This window comes from Gnatocerus cornutus, chromosome 1, assembly GCF_029298725.1.
Source record: "Gnatocerus cornutus isolate USDA-ARS CGAHR chromosome 1, icGnaCorn1.1, whole genome shotgun sequence".
In the NCBI taxonomy this organism is placed as follows: Eukaryota; Metazoa; Arthropoda; class Insecta; order Coleoptera; family Tenebrionidae; genus Gnatocerus; species Gnatocerus cornutus.
The window spans coordinates 34,798,310-34,816,450 of NC_142233.1; the positions used below are offsets into that span (position 1 = coordinate 34,798,310).

Consider the following 18,141-nt stretch of genomic DNA (forward strand, 5'->3'; position numbering starts at 1 on the left):
TTATTTATTCCCTTAATTTTAATCAGGCGTGGGGGGAATTTCCAGGTAAACATAACCTAAAATTCGGCAGGGAAATGATGCGAGACTCCCAAATTCGATGCTTCTAAGACGAGATATCGGCGAAAAGGAATTTTTTATTTATACCGCAATATGGATCGGATCTGTGCTGTATTCAATTTATTGCTTCACAACGAGCACCAACAAATGTGAGTTTCAGCTCTTTGTTTACTTTCTTAACTTTTTTTTTATCTTCAAATTTTCCAATTTCTTTTCAGATTTTCGGCACTATCAAGACCCCTATTCAGATTTCCGCCCCGGCTGGTCCTTCATCCCCCGAAAAAAAGACGACGTGGACGAAGAATGGCGCTTGTTGAAACACCTCTTCAAGAAACAATCAATTTGGCTGATAATTTCGACCACCGGCTCTGAAATCCTTCGCCAATTCAAACTCCTTCACGTAACTCACCCAATTTTTTTTCTTTCTAAAAAACTGAACTTTTAGCTCCTACCACTATGGCAAATCCTCATCTCAACAATCTGCGTCTTGTTCGAATTGGGGCCCCTCGCCTTTGGAATCCTCCTCTTCCAACCCTTCGTCTTTTCGCTCGTGGCGTTACAACGAAACAAACTGACGATTTGGGGCACCAACGCCCTCAGTTTGTTGCTGCTTCTGTCGTACAAGAAGTTCGGAGATGACGAGGATTTTCGGGGGGCTCTGGGATTGGACGCCCGGAGTTACTATTTCGTTTTTGTGGGCATCTATTGGATGAATCTGCGGTGTGTGAGCTACTCGCTAGACTTGGCCGAGCACCCCGAAGAGTCGCACAGTATCAAGTTTTTCTCGTACTGCTTTTATTTGCCGTATCTTATCAGCGGGCCTTTCGTACCGTTCCGGGATTTCCAGTCTTGCTACCAGAGCTCCGGTAATTTAAGGGGGCGCTTTCTCAAACTAGTTCTGCAAGTGGCTCGTTTCCTCTTCTGGATGTTGTTTGCGGAGTTCTTTTTGCATTTTATTTACGTAAATGCAATAGGGTACCACCCCCAGGTAAGTCGCCTCACGGATCCAAAGTCTTTATTGGGTTTTCCAGCGGATTTCCTCCTTCGATTCGTGGTCGTTGTACGGCTACGGCTACACCATGGGGCAGTTCTTCCACATCAAATACTTAGTGACGTACGGCCTGGCCAACAGCTTCTCTCAATTTGAGAACGTCCAAGTTCCCACACTCCCTATTTGCATCGGACGGGTGCACCTCTACTCCGACATGTGGAAATATTTCGACGCCGGACTATACAAATTCTTGCTCCGGTACATTTACATTCCTCTGCGGAAGACGTATGTGAAAAACAGACTCCTCTCCAGTTTAATGTGCTTCGTCTTCGTTTACGTCTGGCACGGAACTGAAAATTTTATTTTGATTTGGTCGATTTTGAATTACCTTAGCATAATAAGTGAGCAATTCGCCCAATGGGTCAACAAGAAATACGTGGAAGACTCCGCGATTTCTAGGAGAATTGGAGAGAAATGGATGCGGAGGGTCACTTGCGTGGTAGCGAGCCCACTTTTAGCCCTCTCGGTGATTTCCAACTTTTTCTTTTTCGCTGGGACCGAAATTGGGGGGATTTTCACCCAGAGAATATTAAATGGTACTATTAGTTTTTCACGACTCGTCTTAATTGTTAAGTTTCAGATAGTCTCAAGTCGAGTTTGGTGCTGTGGGGAGTTATTTACACCTTTTGCCAAGTCTCAACGGAGTTGCGATCGGAAACAAGCCGTTTTTGTAAAAAGAACAAATAGGTGATCTAAATAACCACTTTTTAAAGATAAATGGAATAATGATTATGTAATATAAAAAAATGTTAACATTTTAGTTTGGTAATAAATTATAGTCTCGTTGTTAGCGTACTTTTGACCTGAGAAGCGTTCTTCTTCCGATTTTCTTGCAATTTCTTCAAAGCTTCTTGCCGCTTCTTCTCCACCATTTCCTGCAGCCTCTTGTTTTCCAGTTTGGCCAACGCCTGTTGCCTCTTCTTCTCTATTTCTTCAAGGGAGCACGTATTTGGCGACTTGTTCTTCTTTTTTGCCTCCAATTTCGCCTTGGCTTCAAGTCTCTTTCTCTCAATTTCTTCCATCACACTTCTGGAGACTTTATTCTGTGTGCTGAGCCCTGCCAGCTCAAAACTTTTGGTTCTGTGAAACTCCAATTTACCAGAAACAGTCTCAATGACGTTGGTTTGCGTGGTAATTTTATCCGCTGAAAATGTCCTCTGGAATGAGACTTTGGTCCTGAGATTAACTGTGGTCTTTTGGAGTTCATTCAAAGAAGTGGGGCTGGTTAGATTCTTCTCACTATATTTCTCAATCAGAGTATCTATGCTAGTATCACATTTTTTAGGAGGACTCAACTTCTTCTCGTTCTCAATCTGCTGGCTGAATATAATAAGTTGCTCATCTAAGGAATCATCAAACAGATCGTTAAACTCATCACATATTGGCTGAGATTCTGGCTCAAACCCCAAATCAGTGTCTTTAAACTCCAGTTCTTGCTGCGGAGAGACACACAACAAGCTCTCATCAGGCGCCGCCAGTTCCTCTTGTAAAGCCTTCAGTTCATTTCGCAGCTTCTCAAAGTTTTGGTTGTTACTGTTAGAAGGGTGTCTTTTTAATGGGTATTTCGGTGACTGGGCCGGAAGTAAAAGCTTTTGCTTCCTCCTTTTCCTGTGGGAGCTTTGGGGAGAGTGCCAGTCCCACAAAACATCAATCTCTTCATTTGATTCTTGAGTCATTGGAAAGTAAATAGGGCTATAGTCGTTGTCCAGGTCTCTGCATTCCTTGTTAGGGGTGGAACGCCCAGATTCATCTAAAAGACTCGATTTTAAGCTACTGGAGGTGTTAAAACGGGTACAAACCTCTTGCTTTGAGTTTGAAAGACAGTTTGGATTTCGCCACAGGAGTCGTCGTCATCACTTGAATTCAGCAAAAATTCAGTTTATAAACGCATAACTTTTACTGTAAAAACCAAACATTTAAACTTAAACTAAGGTTATGTCACCAGTCGGTTTAGTAACTTTCTCTGTCAAATCCAGTGAGTCGTTTTTTCCCCTAGACTTCGAACCATCACGTTGCCAAAGCGCGCGAAATTCAAATTTCGTTCAATTTTATTCAAGATACAAAATTCAACTATAAATCGTTAGTGTACAAGCTCGCGGCGAACACAATGTCCCTCTTGATGGCCGTGGAAGCGTCCTCCATCTTACTCTGCAGTTCCGGGTCCCCTATAATCCTCGCCGCGTTCCGCACGTCGCAAATCGTGTCGTTGAGCTGCTGGATGCAGCGGACAATAATTCCCTCCTGGATGTCGGTCAAGCACATGATATCAGCGAAAGGCTACGAAAAATTGTAGTAAAAAAACGACGCCGCGGCGACTTACTTTAGCGGAGGCCCACTCGTAGACGATCTCCACGAGGGCAAAATTCAAGTCGTTCTGAAACTCGTCGGTTTTGATGTCCAGGTTCATCTCCAAGTTGGCGATTTCGAAGTGGATCTTTTGCATTTCTTTAATCGCCTAAAACTCATTTTTATTGATTGATTGCGGGAGTGTGAGAAGACCTTGGTGAGATCCTCGGTGATGTGCACGTCTTCTTCCTCTTTGTTGTCTTTCTTCGGCGAGAACACGAGGGCGGATAGCAGCGCCGCGACCTCCGCCGGCTGGAGTTTGGTGAGAATGTTGCGTAGCACCAACTCGGTGATGAGGAGCTCGTTCATCCCCATTTCGCACGCCACGCGGCCCTTCAACTGGACTAAAAACCACAGAAATTTGTCTTTTGTAGCATCAACATCACTTATCCATTACCTCGATTCTGCAAATCCACATAGCTCAGTCTTCGCAGTAACTCAATCCGATTTTCGTAGTCTGGATACAAAGACAGGCTGGCACTAGATAAGTAATGCTGCAACTCGTCCCGCTTCCTCTCCAAGAACGTTCTTGTAAAAACCGTAGAGAACTGCTCCTCGAAATTCGGGATCTGCGTGCTGGGGAGGTGGTCAATCAAAATGTCCTTGAACCGGTACACTAGCAGGAGGTCCTCATGGATCTGTTGATCGTTCACCTTCAAATCTTGAATGAGGTGTAAATACGGCTGACTCTGCATTTTGTTGAGCGCCATGGTAAACTTGTGCAGCTCCTGGATGGCCTGTTGGCAAGTCTGTCCCACTGGATCGTTCTTAAATCGCTCAATTTGCCTCTTATCCCAGTCTTTGACGACGAGATCCGTGTCGACTTTCACCGTCTTATCCGCAATCTCAAAGATATCTTGAGCTGGGATGGTCAAAACCAAGTGTCCCGGTGCCCCCAGAGGGGTGAAGACGTCGTCGTGCGCCAACCCCACCATTTTGTACCAAAGATCGTGCTTTTTTTCTTCGATTTTCGAGTCGGTGAGCACGAGGACCTTGTACGATGGTTTCTTACCGCGGACGATTGACAAGAGGAGCGCTAATTTATTCACGTGCGATTTGTGCGTGATTAAAAGAATCCTTCCGGGTGTTAACACTTTGAGGACTTGTGGTGACGACATCACACTCTCCTGCAAAAAAAATAAGCCGGAAATCAACCTTCGCTCGACTTACAATGCTGTGGTTTCTAGCATCCAGAAAAGACGACGCCGCTTTGTAGAACTTCACAAGAGGTTGCAGGTAGCTGCTCAGTTCTTGCGTGCAGAGGTCTTTGATTTGGTTCTCCACAGAGACGAGTTCTTGTTGCTTGTCCACCATCTTCTTCTGGTGGTCCGCTTCCCGGAAACTCCGGCTCATCATTCCTTCCACGCTCAGGCTTTCCACGCGTAAAAGACTCAAAACCTGCGAAAAAAAGTTGAGAAACTAACCCGTTTGGACGTTTGGGGAGTCGTACCATTCCGTAAGTGAGCCGAAATTGGCTCTGCAAGACGTTCGGACTCCCCATCATCATCGCCTGGAGCTCCTCAACCCTCGGAATTTTATTCTTGCAGAGAATGATGACCGTCCCTTCACTGTCGAGGCCTCGGCGGCCCGCCCGTCCGGCCATTTGGATGTACTCTGCGGGTTTCAAGTTCCGCCGTTCTTGACCGTCGTGTTTGGTGATGGAGTCGAAAACGACGGTGCGAGCGGGCATGTTCACCCCCATGGCGAAGGTCTCCGTGGCGAAGAGCAACTGAAATTCATTATTAGACAGCATAAGAGTGCGCGCGCGCAGACCTTTATCAGCCCCTTTTGGAAGAGCATCTCCACAATTTCCTTGATGATGGGCAAAACCCCACTGTGATGCACCCCGATCCCTTTGTGCAAGATGTTCCTCATCCTTAAAATCTGCGGGATGTTGCGGTCAGGCTCCTTCAAGCTCCTCACGCACTTCTCGAAGAACATGTGAATCTGAGCCTTCTCCTTGTTGGTCGTCAGATCCAAACTCAACAAATTCTCCGCGTTCTGATCGCATTTGGCTCTGGAGAAGGTAAAGGCGACGATGGGCAACAAGTTGTTTCTCTTCAGATGGTCAACCAAACCGTTCCACAGGACTTTCTCCTGCTTGGGGGTGAATAAGAAGTGTTGTTTCGCCTGGGGGTAGGAGGATTTGGGGTCGATTTTAGGCAACGACGCCACCGCGTTGGCGTACCCTCCCATTTTCCACCCCTCTGAGTTCAAAACCATGAATCTGTTGTCGCGGGATCCGCCCCCTGTCCCCGTGTATAAAAAGTGAATCAGAGGCACGGGTCTCCTGTACGTCGTAATAACGTAAACTTTCCTTTGATGAGTCCTCCCCAACCAGTCGGCGAACTCGATGGTGTTAGGCACCGTCGCGCTCAACAAAACGACGCACACGTGCGCTGGGAGCAAGATAAGCACTTGCTCCCACACGTGCCCCCTTTCCCTGTCGTTAATATAATGAACCTCGTCGAAAATCACGTACTCTAAATCCCGAGTTATGTCGCTCCCGCAATACAGCATCGACCGTAAAATCTCGGTGGTCATAATAAGACACGCCGCAGTCTGATTGATCTGGAAGTCCCCAGTTATCAACCCCACGTCCTTAAACTCCTTCTTAAAATCCCTGTACTTTTGATTCGAAAGCGCTTTGATGGGACTCGTGTAAATCGTCCTGGTCATGTGCCTCTGGGACAAGGCGATAGCGTATTCAGCCACGACGGTTTTACCAGCGGAGGTGTGGGCTGCCACAAAAATATGATTGTGTTGTTCTAATTGCAGAATCGCGAGCTTCTGGAATGTGTCGAGTTCGAACGAGAACTTATACGCCATTTCCGGGATTCGCTCTTTAAAGTCTTTGATGGGTTTAGAGGTGTCAAGGAGGATCGCCCACTCGGTGCTCTTTAGCTCGCTGGGAGGCGGAATGCTACTAATATTTAAGACAGGGGGGTCGTTGGGGAGAACCTCGTCTTCCTCAGGAAGGGTGCCGCGGCAGGGAGAACTCTCAGAGACGTCCTCAGTGGCAACTGGGGGGTCTGGAGTGCTACCTAAAAACCCATGCTCCTCCTTCATGATTTCTAACAAATTAATAACATTTTTGGTGGTATCAACAAACTCCTTCTCTGTTTTTTTCTGGTTTGAGACAGTTTGTCCGTCGCTATCGAAAACGATTCCCCGCGAGAATCCCGGGGGAACAGTCAGGAGCTCTGAAACAAACCCTCAGAATAGGGACATGGGAATTCCTTGTCACCTGTGTCCAGGAGGTCAGGTTTCGTCACCTGGGAGCTGAGCTCAGGGAAGCTCGCCGGCCAAAACGGGATATACGAGGCGTTCCCTCTCACAGCCTCCGAAGGGGGCGCCGGGGCGCGGTTCAACGACATTGAGTTCTTAGCGTTCGCCCCCGCGGATTGAATGGGAATTTCGCGAAACTCTACGATTTCTCCAGTATTGGGATCGCGCTGGACCTGAATCAAATCGTTTATTTAAGCTCGGGACTAAAATAAAAAGTACTTTAAGGGTGGTACTCAGGGGGGAGAGCCCGTAGTGGAGCAAATCTTTGATGTTGGTGTCGCGCGGCCAAAACTCCTGATTTCGCTCATATCTATGAATGGGGAGACGCTCTGGGCAGAGGAGGTAACTCTTCAGTTCTTCAGTAACATCGGGTAAGATGGGTGGGGGCTCCTGAAACGTTAGAATAGCATAGAGGATCGAAATGGGGGTTTTACCATTGTGATGTGTGAGGTTATGTCCACTTGTCACCATCAGAGAGTCAAATTAAACAACGCTTTTGTTGTCAGGGACTCCTTTGAGACGTTGGGGCTATCAATTAATTGAAGAAATTCCACGTTTCGGTCAAATTTAAATCAAACAAACAACAGATGCTGGTGTTTTTGGTTTTGTCACATTGGTGGCGACTTGTCAAAAGTGTCAAATTTGACCCGGGGTCAGCGCCCCCTGCCATCAGATGTTCTTCCGTCGAGTTAATTATAACCTACGAAATGGGAGGTAAATATTAGAAAATTCCACAATAGTCCCGGGTCTAATTAAACCAAAATGACCGCTCGAAATCCCGCGACCTTAATGGCAATCCCAGCAGAAGACACGTTCGATTTTTTATTCAAAATCGTCTTAATTGGAGACTGTGGCACTGGAAAAACCTGCATAGTACAAAGATTCAAGAATGGGACGTTTATCGAGAGACACGGCAACACAATAGGCGTCGATTTTTCCATGAAAACTGTTATGGTCGATGGGAAAAAAGTCAAGGTAAAGAATAAAAATTTGTCCCTTAAACTAATAAAAGTTTCAGCTGCAGATTTGGGACACTGCAGGGCAGGAGCGGTTCCGCACAATCACCCAAAGTTACTACAGATCAGCCAACGGTGTCATTATAGTCTACGACATTACAAAACGGTCGTCGTTTCTATCAGTTGCTCGTTGGGTGGAGGAGGTGCGGCGGTACTCTGGCAGTGCTGTTCTTTTAGCTCTTGTTGGGAATAAAGCTGACATGGAAAGTCTGAGAGAAGTGGAGTTTGAAGAGGCGGAAGTAATGTGCCAGTATATGCCGGAAGTTTTATTTGTCTTAGAAACTAGTGCAAAAGATAACTCAAATATAGAAGAGGCTTTTCTCTGTCTTGCCACGGAGCTAAAGGTGAGAATCTGAGTTTGATTTGTGGTACTCATGGATTTTTGCAGCGGCGACACGACAACGGGATGTTGGGTAATGATGATGATGATGATACCGTCAAATTGGGTGATAGTAGAGCAGTGTCAAAGTGTAGTAGTTGCACTCAGAAGATATTTTAATTGGTGTGATAGTAACGAGACTTTGTGCCTTAATTTGGTTTTATAACTGCATTTCTAAAATTTACACTGATTTAGATTTAAAAAAAAAAGCTCTCTAAATGGTAGAACTGATAGTTAATACTCATTTATTGGTTTCTGTATCCCCAAAACTGTAATTTGTAAAGTGATATTAACTTTGTTACGTAATTGTATACATAATTTGTTGAAAAAGATCTTAATTTTTGATGTATTTATATATTAGACCCTAATGTTAATTTTAGCGACTTTTAAAACAACTTAAAACTTTTAATAATAAAAATTTTACGATAAAAACTTGTTTTTTTTTAAGTAATACATTACGTCACCAGTCCGGAAACTAGTGTATTTTCGCACGAGTGATAACTTTGACTCGGAAGTGTTTTCCGAAATTTTTTTGAAAAACCCGTTTCTTTCTCCTTGCTTCGTCTTTAATTGCGAATTGACGTGACGACATAATTACACCAAACCGTTGCTTTTTTTTACACATCTCGACTAAGCTGTGCCCATTAAATAAAACATTGTGATAAATAAATAATTATATTTACAATAATTAAATTTATACACTGTACAAGTAATATTCATTAATAAATAAACAGAAATATGTAATATCGTACACTTATATATTTCAAGATCGTCCAATTCGTGGTGCTTAAAATTCTACAAATCATTTATTAATGCCAAAGATGTACAAGTCGTAGCATATCGTCTCTACAGTGACTTAGTTCGTCTCACCCGTTTTCTATTATCGCTAATTTTCTTTTTTTTACATATTTTTTACTGTCGCGTCGTAGGTAACTTTGTTTTCTTCTTCGATCACATTGTCTTCGTCCGAATCACTACAAAAAAATCATAAATATATGAAGAAATAAACCTAAAAAAAAGTACCTGTAGTGATTATGCGAAGGGAGAAAGAGCGATTTGGGGCAGTCCTTCATGTAAGGCCAGCACTCTGCAGGGCCCCCGGATTTACCGCGACCTGCATTTTCAGCTTCCACGTATTCGGCGAGCAGAGCTGAATATGGCGAGCTGCTTGCTCTGAAAGTTTCATGATAATGATATTTTCACTATAAATTATTGATGATATTCAGGTGTCTTAGAATTCTCGCACTTTCTTTTAATGGGAAATTTTACATCGAAATCTGAAATAATTTTTGTGTCGCACAATGTGAAAACAAGGAAAAAGTTTTGTTGGTAACTTAGCGACGGAACAATGTCAAGCGATTTATGGACTGTGATTGGCCAATATAAAGCGATTGCAACTTAAAAGCTATAAAAGTCCCTAAATATTGCACTTAGCAACGGAACAATATCTAGGGATTTATGGACTGTGATTAGCCAATTTAAACTGCATCTTATTCAAAAACTAAAGTCCCTAAATATTGCACTTAGCAACGAAACAATATCTAGCGATTTATAGACTGTGATTGGTCAATTTAAAGTGATTACAACTCAAAAACTATAAAGTCCCTAAATATTGCACTTAGCAACTAAACAATATCTAGCAATTTATGGACTGTGATTGGCCAATTTAGACTGCGTCTTACTCAAAAACTAAAGTCCCTAAACTTTGTGCGACACAAAAATCGGTTTGATGAGGCGTTCTGGGATACCTGTATAAATTCTAAGGTCTAAAAAAGTATCGAAAAGAACAGATCAAAGTTAAAAATCAAAGAAAAATAAAAGAATTTTTGGAGAATTGGTCAGAATTTAGAGCGAATTATAAAAAGAAAACAATTTTTAAAAAATGTTTGCAAATATTTACGAATCTAGTTCTTACTTTTTTAATTAATCGAATTCTAATCATCGCGTGATGATCGATGAATAACTGTTCAATGAAACGATCAATAAAACATTAACAGAGTGCTAATAAGACAGGTTAACGCGTCTAAAAACGCCTGTTTTTCTCGCAAGTTAATCTAAGGAGTGTTCCTAGCAATGATTGCGCTGAAATCGATTGAAGAATTTACATAATTACAATGTAATTGACCGGCATCGAGCTGACACTTCCACCACGTGACAAACTAGCAGTTAATTTCAATTAAACTCTGATTATCATAATGAGCGAGTTTAATTTCAATTAAATTTATAGCGACGTAATTTGATTGGAACTCACGTCAGAAACAATTTGAGCATTTCTCCAACGAGCCCAAAGTTCCTTAAGGGATGAGCGTGCACCTCGCAGATGGCCCTCAATAAGCACGCCTTCCCATCCATTCCAAAGTTCTCTAAAAACTCTTCGAGGACAACATACAACAGCGCTCTTTCACCCCCGTGAAAAGCGTGTTTGTGTTGTTCGGGAGGTTGGGGGGCTTCCGCAACTCTCTTACTTCGACTTCTTTTTCTATAATCCAACAAACTTCCTATGTAATCGGCTAAGACGCTTCCTGCGGCTCGCCCCATGGAGCGGGCCAACACTGGAGGCACCACTCCGAAGGGGTTTTCGTTGTCGGTCAATCCCAGTTTGTTGAAGTCAACTGAAAGTGACCACAGAGTCAAATAAAGAGTGGAAATTAAGGGAGGAAACTTACTCGTGAAAGGCAGACTGACCGTCATGTTAGAAAAAAATCCATCGGGAGGATATCTAACGAATGGCAACGAAAGAGAAGGAGTGATGACTAGAGTTGTGCCCGGAGGTAAGGCCAATCTACCGTCGGCAGTTACCCAGAGGATTCTTTTTTGTCTGGAATGGATCTCTTTCTCGGAGAGGCATGCAGGGGATAAAAGAGACAGTAGGATGAGTGTTATGGCGTTTACTTCTCTCCACATGTGTTTTCTTGGGACTGAAATCTTCATCCTGCAACCACAATGTCGTGGAGACTTAGCAAATCAAATAGGCGATTATATGCTGCACATCAAAAACCAACTAATTTTTTTAAACTTTTTTAATAAAATTTGTATCATTGTTAATTTTTCAATTATGGCTATAAACTTTGAAGAAGTTACTATTTCTAAAGTGTTCATTAACAGTGCCAAAGTGCAAAATTTTAGAACAAAAAATGGAAAATTTCATTTTAGGACGAACCAAATTTTTCAACTTTTTGTTATAAACATTCATATTTTTGTTAGTTTTTAAGTTATGTCAATGAAATTTTGGAAGGTTGGTACTTTTAAATAATTTATTAAATGTGCGAAAGGGCAGAATTTTAGAACAAAAAAAATGGAGATTTTAGAAAATTTCATTTTAAGACGAACCAAAATTTTCAACTGTTTGTTATTAAAATTCGTATTTTTGTTAGTTTTCAAGCTATGTCAATAAAATGTTGGGAGGTTATTAGTTCTAGAGTGTTCCTTAACTTTGGCAAAGTGCACACATTTAGAACAAAAAATGAAGATTTTAGAAAATTTCATTTTAGAACGAATCAATTATTTTCAACTTTTTGTTAAAAAAAACCGTATTTTTGTTAGTTTTTAAATTGTCAATAAAATTTTGGAAGTTTAGTACTTTTAAAAAGTTTATTAACTGTGCCAAAGGGTAGAATTTCAGAACAAAAAATAGAGATTTTAGAAAATTTTATTTTAGAACGAAGTAAACATTTTCAACTTTTTGTTATTAAAATTCTTATTTTCGTTAGTTTTTACGTTATGATAATGAAATTTGAGAAGATTAACACTTTTAAAGTGTTCATTAACTGCACCAAAGAACAAAATATTAGAGCAAAAATTAGAAATTTTAGAAAATTTTATTTTAGAATGAGCCAAATATTTTGAACTTTTTGTAATTAAAATTCGTACTACTTTTGTTAGTTTTTAAGTTATGACAATGAAATTTTAAAGTGTTCATTAACTGTGCTAAAGGGCAAAATTTTAGACCAAAAAATAAAGATTTTAGACAATTTCATTTTAGAAAGAACCAAATATGTATTGTATATGCAAATTTTGTTAAAAAAAATTGTCTTTTTGTTAGTTTTTAAGTTATATCAACAAAATTTTGGAAGATTAGTACTTTTAAAAAGTTTATTAATTGTGCCAAAAGGCAGAATTTTAGAACAAAAAATAAATATTTTAGAAAATTTAATTTTTGGACGAACCAAGAATTTCACACTTTTTTATTAAAATTCGGATCTTTGTTAGTTTTTAAGTTATGTGAATGCAATTTGGCGAGGTTACGATCTCTAAAGTGTTCAAAAAATCTGTTTGTTAATACTAATGTTCCGGAGTTGCAACCCCCCAGAACGCAATAAAATCCCAATTCCGACGACCCCAGAAATTTCTAACGAGACTCAGTTTCAGCGACATTCTGCACTTGGTCGTTAGTCCAAAACCGTCTTTCCTCGAGCCAAATTCAGACAAATCGCGCTCGCGAAGTAATCTGCCGCACTTGTTCTTGTCTCTATAAAATAAGTTAAACATTCTAACGGAAAACGTCATAAATAAATCAAGATTAGTTAGCCAAAGATGGATCTTCGCTCTCTTTGAATCCTGACGAAGACGAATAAAGTGGAAAATCCGCCCCAAGAGTTATACAATAAACAAAAAGACAATGTTAATTACTTCGTCCGATTACGCAATTTAAAACAAGTTCCTCAGCCTTGACCGAATCAATGCAATCTTCCGATGCACTTGCAAATTCCCCAGCCCCGTTTCTCATCGATATGTCGAATGCGTCCAATCCAATTTCTCCATTTTTGTACGCGGCTGCACACCCGTTATTAACACCGAAAGAGGGCAATGGGTGTACCGCGGAAAATCCGCATTTTCCTCGTAAAAAATCGATTGATAATAATTAAAAGTTGTGACATAACGGTCCGAAATTATGATGTAAGCAACACGCGACGGTGTGAACTACTTCTTGGTGGTTCCTGGTATTTTTTTTTATTTTGATCGAGTCAAAAAAGTCGGTCAGGTGCAATTTGCGAAAAGGTTCAATATCCAAACGAGTTCGTCGTTAAGATGCGAAACGGGTTATGGTAAACTGGTACTGAAAATATTCGAGGTACCACCCATGAGTTTAATTTTTGAACCAGATTTGGTTTATGATGTAATGACGTCAAAGTTGAGGATGATTGACGGGTGCTGGGTGATTATAAAATACTTGAGATTTTTGGGGGCATCAGTCAAAAATTTAGTTTCTTAGAAGAAGTGTGGAAGAAACACGGAAGTTTCTGGCAAAATTTTCCTATTTTGCTCCACGACTTGTCGATCGAAATTTATCGCACATTAATAGAGGACCTACATACTTTTTTTTTTCTTGATAAGTCACTAAAATGCAAATATTCGATTTATATACGCGAAGAACGCGAGCTTTTCCTAAACTAGACACCGGTTTATGCAAATTTATTCGCCTATTATGGAAGATAAATATTTCAGTTATGTAATTTAAGTATAAGATATTAGTTTTTTAATTCCAGTTAAATGAATGGCGATGAATTGATTTATGGTTGTCTACTTAAAGAAAATTTATGGCATTGGTGGAGTTACATTTTTAGACACGGACGTGATACGATTTATGAAAGGGGCTTTGGAATTTAAATTGGGTTGGTAGGACTGTTTTATATCAACAACAAGTTTGAGACTTATCGGGTCATGTCAACAATATATGAAGTTTTTTATATGAAGTGACAAATTGTCGAATAGAAAAAAATTGTAAATCCGTTAATTTTGGTACTATTATAATGAAATTTGAAGGAGTTGCCATATTTGACTTTAATATTATCTCTGCCAAATATCAAAATGTTAGCACAAGAGGGAATTTTCAGGGTAAAGTAAAAATTTCCGACTCTTTATATAAAAATTTGTAATTCCGGTAATTTTGGCACTATCTCTATGAAATTTAAAGGGGTTGGTATTTCTGACTTTATTATTATCTCTGACAAATACCCAAATTATAGCACAAGAGGGACAACTTTTAGAATTTTTTATTTTTAGGGTAAAGTGAAAATTGCCGACTTTTTATGTAAAAATTTCTAAATCTGGTAAATTTGGCACTATCACAATGAAATTTAAAGAGGTTGCTATTTTTGACATTCTTATTAACTCTGCCAAAAGTCAAAATTATAGCACAAAAGGAACAAATTTAAAAAAATATATTTTCAGGGTGAACTCAAAATTTCCAAGATTTTATATTAAAATTTGTAATTCCGGTAATTTTAGCACTATCCCAGTGTAATTTGGAAAGATTGCTATTTTTAACTTTATTATTAATTCTGCCAAAAGTTACAATTATAGCACAAAAAAGACAAATTTTAGAAATTTTTATTTTTAGGGTAAAGTGAAAATTTTCGATTCCTTATCTAAAAATTCGTAATTCCGGTAATTTTGGCACTATTACAATAAAATTTAGAGACGGTTTTATCTTTGACTTTATTATTAACTCTACCAAAGGCAAAAATTATAGCACAAGAGAGACAAAATTTACAGGGACTAATTTCAGATTTTTTTGACCCACATCACACATCAGTGATCTGCAGTTAATAGCTATTTTTTTTTCATCTAAAATATCGTGCAAACCTTTAGAATTATCATGAAGATACCATCGACTGAAAAAAGTGTCTTTAAAACTGCTAATTACAAAAGTAGGTTACCATTAAAATCATTTAATATTTGTCAATAAAAAACTGAATAAATTTGTAACCACTTAATTATTATGTATCGCGTGTTCAGCATAAAAAAATGTTTGTTCTGTTATGTTATAAGTTATAACTTATCATTATCAATTAGTTAGGCGAACTTGGAACATTACTTCTTGCAGTTCGAAGCGGATATAAATAAAACTAACTGATAAGTCAATCAAAAGTGATAAATCCGTCAAAAGATAACGATTCAATTCTCTTCACTCTACTAGCTTATCCTCCTTCCGCCCAATTTCCCAATTACAAAACCACAATGTGAATTTCTTCCACCATAAAGAGCGGAACTATCTTCAATAGATTTCTCATTAGCACGCTTTTTGAAGAATGAAAGCACACGACACGTGCTCACGCAAGCTCTCGCAAACCACTTTCGTCTTTGTCGTTGCAAAAGCCCAGTAATTAGAACAGACGACTTTAAACAATTTCAAAAGTACCAGGAAGTGCACAATTTGAGTAAACCCACAAAGAGATAAATATCATTTTTCTTTAGTTATGCTGATGAATGGTACTGTACGTTGTTCCATATTAGTACTTGTCTGCATAACAACACCCACGAAGGGAATTTGACATTATAATATCACGTACTAGTCCTGAATATTGAATTCAACAATGCGCGCTTGAAAGACATACATTGAATACTTGAAGCACCGGACTAGAACCTAATTCATTTAGTTTACTTTCAATTAGAATTTATAATTGTTTAGTAATCGGTTAGGTGGTTTCGCCGGTGTAATTATGATGGAGTGTTTGATTATTCAGTCCACGAAAGATGGTGTTGAATAAGGGCGCTAACGGTCAAAATCGCATTGGCGACCTCGCTAGACAAAATAACCGAGTTGACATAGCAATATAATAAACACGTTATTAACTACCTGATCTACATAGATAATTTTACGATTAGCATATAGTATAGATACTAATTCGATTAACTGTATAATGTAGAAAAAATCCGGGCAAAATCATCCCGGCAGTAATTACATTAGAACTGCTGGAGATGTAAGAATTTTTACAGTTGTCCATAAGACAGTACCGTTTGCGAATACTATTAAAGTCGTTGAATTATTTATACGCAATGTTTCAAGAACATAAATGGTCAAAATTTCTAATTGTCACAAGACAACGGAGCCACATTCCAGGAGCTTCATTTGATTACCGCAAAATCGTAAAAACTCAAAATTTCAGAACTAAAATCTACACATTGTAAAAATTTAAATACCTCAATTGTAGTCTTCTAAAAATAAACCGGCGGCGTGTCCAACAGGTCCAAGAAGTCCGCGATCCCGCTGCACCCCGTCATTCCTCCAGATAGCACGAAAATGACAACACTTCTTTTAAGCTCTTGCAAACTGTCTGGTGCTGGTGCTTTCCCGAGGATTATTCGCGTGCGAATGCGACTCACTCTCTACTTCGCTGACCGAGTCCGTGGCGTACGATGGCCAATTCTTGTGCAAGCTCTGTCCTGACCAACGTCACAGTTTCAGGACGTCGTCTGCTGAACTTACTGAACTAGTGTCCTAGCTTCAGGGCTGGCAGATAAAGTAGATCACTTGTGGAGGTTTTTTGTGCGATTTCAACGGGAAATTTGAGATGGGATGGGGAGATGGGAGATGAAATTTACTTTCAGTTTGTTTAGTTTGGAGGTTTTTGTGGGGTTTTATGCATGTTGGGGGCAGTTATAGAAAGAATTCTTTCTTTCTGGCAGAAATTTTAATTTTTAAGATTTTTATTAAAATCTGTAGTTCCCCTAGCTTTGGCTCTTTCACAATGAAATTTGAAAAGATTGCTATTTTTGACATTCTTATTAACTCTGCCAAAAGTCAAAATTATAGCAGTACTGGGACGGATTTTACAAATTTTTATTTTCAGAGTGAAGTAAAAATTTTCGGCACTTTATATAAAAATTTGTAATTAGGGTGATTTTTTTCACTGACACTACAAAAAGTGGAAAGATTGCTATTTTTGTCTTTCTTATTAACTCTGCCAAAGGCCAAAATTCTAGCACAAGAGAGACAAATTAAATTAAATTAAATTAAAGTAAATTTAGCACTATCGCAACGAAATTTAGAGGGATTACTATTTCTAACTTGCTCATTAACTCCGCCAAAAGTCAAAATTATAACACCAGAGGGACGGATTTTGGAAATTTTTATTTTCAGGTTGAAGCAAATTTTAGAAATTTTTATTTACAACGGAAAGAAAAAATTTGTAATTCCAGTAATTTGGGCACCATGACTATAAAAATTTAGGAAGATTGCTAATTTTGTCTTTCTTATTAACTCTGCCAAAGGCCAAAATTATAGTAACAGAAGGACGCATTTTAGATTTTTTTTTTCATGGTGAAATGGAAATTTCTGACTCTTTCTATTAAAATTTGTAAATTCCGGTAATTTTGGCACTAATACAACTAAATTTTAAGAGAATATTATTTTTGACTTTATTATTAATTCTGCCAAGAGCCAAAATTATTGGACAAAAGAAACAAACTTTAGAAATTTTTATTTTCAGGGTGAAGAAAAAATGTTCGATACTTTTTATTAAAATTTGTAATTCCGGTAATTTTTGCACTATTACAATGAAATTTTTAGAGATTGCTATTCTTGACTTGCTTATTAGTCTGATAAAATTTAAAATTATAGGACCATAGGCATAGATTTTAGAAATTTTTATTTTTAAGGTGAAGCAAAAATTTCCGAAATTTATATTAAAATTTGTAATTCCGGTAATTCTAGCACTATCACAATGAAACTTGGAAGAGTTACTATTTTTGACTTTCTTATTAACCCTGTTAAAAGCTAAAATTATAGCACAAAAGAGACAAATTTTAGAAATCTTTATTTTTAGGGAGAAAAAAAATGTCCGACTGTTTTTATAAAAATTTGTAACTCCGGTAATTGTGGCATTATGACAATGAAATTTAGAGAGGTTGCTACTCTTGACTTTCTTATTAACTCTGTTAACAACCAAAATTATAGCACCAGAGGGACAAATTTTAGAAATTTTTTATTTGTAGGGTAAAGTGAAAATTTTTATTAAATTGGTATTGTAGCTTTTTTTCAATATTCTCTGATTCTCTTTTTGTTTATATTTTCTTAATAGCTTGTTAATTGAGTATTTTAAAAAGCAACAGATACGCAGAAATGCTTCGCTACTTTACCATATAAAAACTAAAAATGCAATGAAGAAATATCAACAAGTTCTTTTTCAAGTTTTCCAATTCTAATCAATTTCTTCATTAACGATCCGATAATCCAATAAAATTGCTAATGAGCCCAACACTTGCTTTACAATTCCAGATAA

At 38.8% G+C, this 18,141-nt stretch overlaps 5 protein-coding genes across 6 annotated transcripts; 2 read left to right on the top strand and 3 right to left on the bottom strand.

Annotated features, from left to right (window-relative positions):
* The first annotated feature begins 7 nt into the window (after positions 1 to 7).
* Positions 8 to 1,895, top strand: rasp (protein-cysteine N-palmitoyltransferase Rasp). 2 transcript variants are annotated; one of them, XM_088047971.1, is made up of 5 exons: positions 8 to 206; positions 276 to 457; positions 503 to 1,045; positions 1,089 to 1,644; positions 1,693 to 1,895. In XM_088047971.1, exons 1-5 carry the CDS (start codon positions 98 to 100, stop codon positions 1,797 to 1,799), a joined length of 1,497 nt encoding a protein of 498 aa, XP_087904097.1. In that variant the 5' UTR covers positions 8 to 97; the 3' UTR covers positions 1,800 to 1,895. The 2 variants fall into 2 exon arrangements, with proteins under 2 accessions (XP_087904097.1, XP_087904088.1); XM_088047962.1 differs by having other exon boundaries at positions 9 to 206; positions 1,689 to 1,895.
* On the bottom strand, positions 1,815 to 3,093 carry LOC148182056 (uncharacterized). Its single transcript, XM_088047981.1, has 2 exons — positions 2,908 to 3,093; positions 1,815 to 2,858 (listed from the first exon to the last, which is right to left on the bottom strand). Exons 1-2 carry the CDS (start codon positions 2,960 to 2,962, stop codon positions 1,882 to 1,884), a joined length of 1,032 nt encoding a protein of 343 aa, XP_087904107.1. The 5' UTR covers positions 2,963 to 3,093; the 3' UTR covers positions 1,815 to 1,881.
* Positions 3,094 to 3,138: 45 nt separating this feature from the next.
* Positions 3,139 to 7,387, bottom strand: tst (superkiller complex helicase subunit twister). The gene is made up of 10 exons (XM_088047936.1): positions 7,177 to 7,387; positions 6,962 to 7,132; positions 6,702 to 6,915; positions 5,228 to 6,657; positions 4,905 to 5,183; positions 4,625 to 4,852; positions 3,852 to 4,581; positions 3,608 to 3,798; positions 3,429 to 3,563; positions 3,139 to 3,385 (listed from the first exon to the last, which is right to left on the bottom strand). The coding sequence occupies exons 1-10, from the start codon at positions 7,177 to 7,179 to the stop codon at positions 3,179 to 3,181; spliced, it is 3,588 nt and encodes a 1,195-aa protein (XP_087904062.1). The 5' UTR covers positions 7,180 to 7,387; the 3' UTR covers positions 3,139 to 3,178.
* A 42-nt stretch (positions 7,388 to 7,429) lies between these two features.
* Rab19 (RAS oncogene family member Rab19) lies at positions 7,430 to 8,569 on the top strand. Its single transcript, XM_088047991.1, has 3 exons — positions 7,430 to 7,717; positions 7,761 to 8,102; positions 8,147 to 8,569. The coding sequence occupies exons 1-3, from the start codon at positions 7,505 to 7,507 to the stop codon at positions 8,255 to 8,257; spliced, it is 666 nt and encodes a 221-aa protein (XP_087904117.1). The 5' UTR covers positions 7,430 to 7,504; the 3' UTR covers positions 8,258 to 8,569.
* A 284-nt stretch (positions 8,570 to 8,853) lies between these two features.
* On the bottom strand, positions 8,854 to 16,317 carry LOC148182059 (uncharacterized). The gene is made up of 5 exons (XM_088040625.1): positions 16,061 to 16,317; positions 10,804 to 11,069; positions 10,389 to 10,749; positions 9,161 to 9,310; positions 8,854 to 9,111 (listed from the first exon to the last, which is right to left on the bottom strand). The coding sequence occupies exons 2-5, from the start codon at positions 11,066 to 11,068 to the stop codon at positions 9,039 to 9,041; spliced, it is 849 nt and encodes a 282-aa protein (XP_087896751.1). The 5' UTR covers position 11,069; positions 16,061 to 16,317; the 3' UTR covers positions 8,854 to 9,038.
* Positions 16,318 to 18,141: the final 1,824 nt, after the last annotated feature.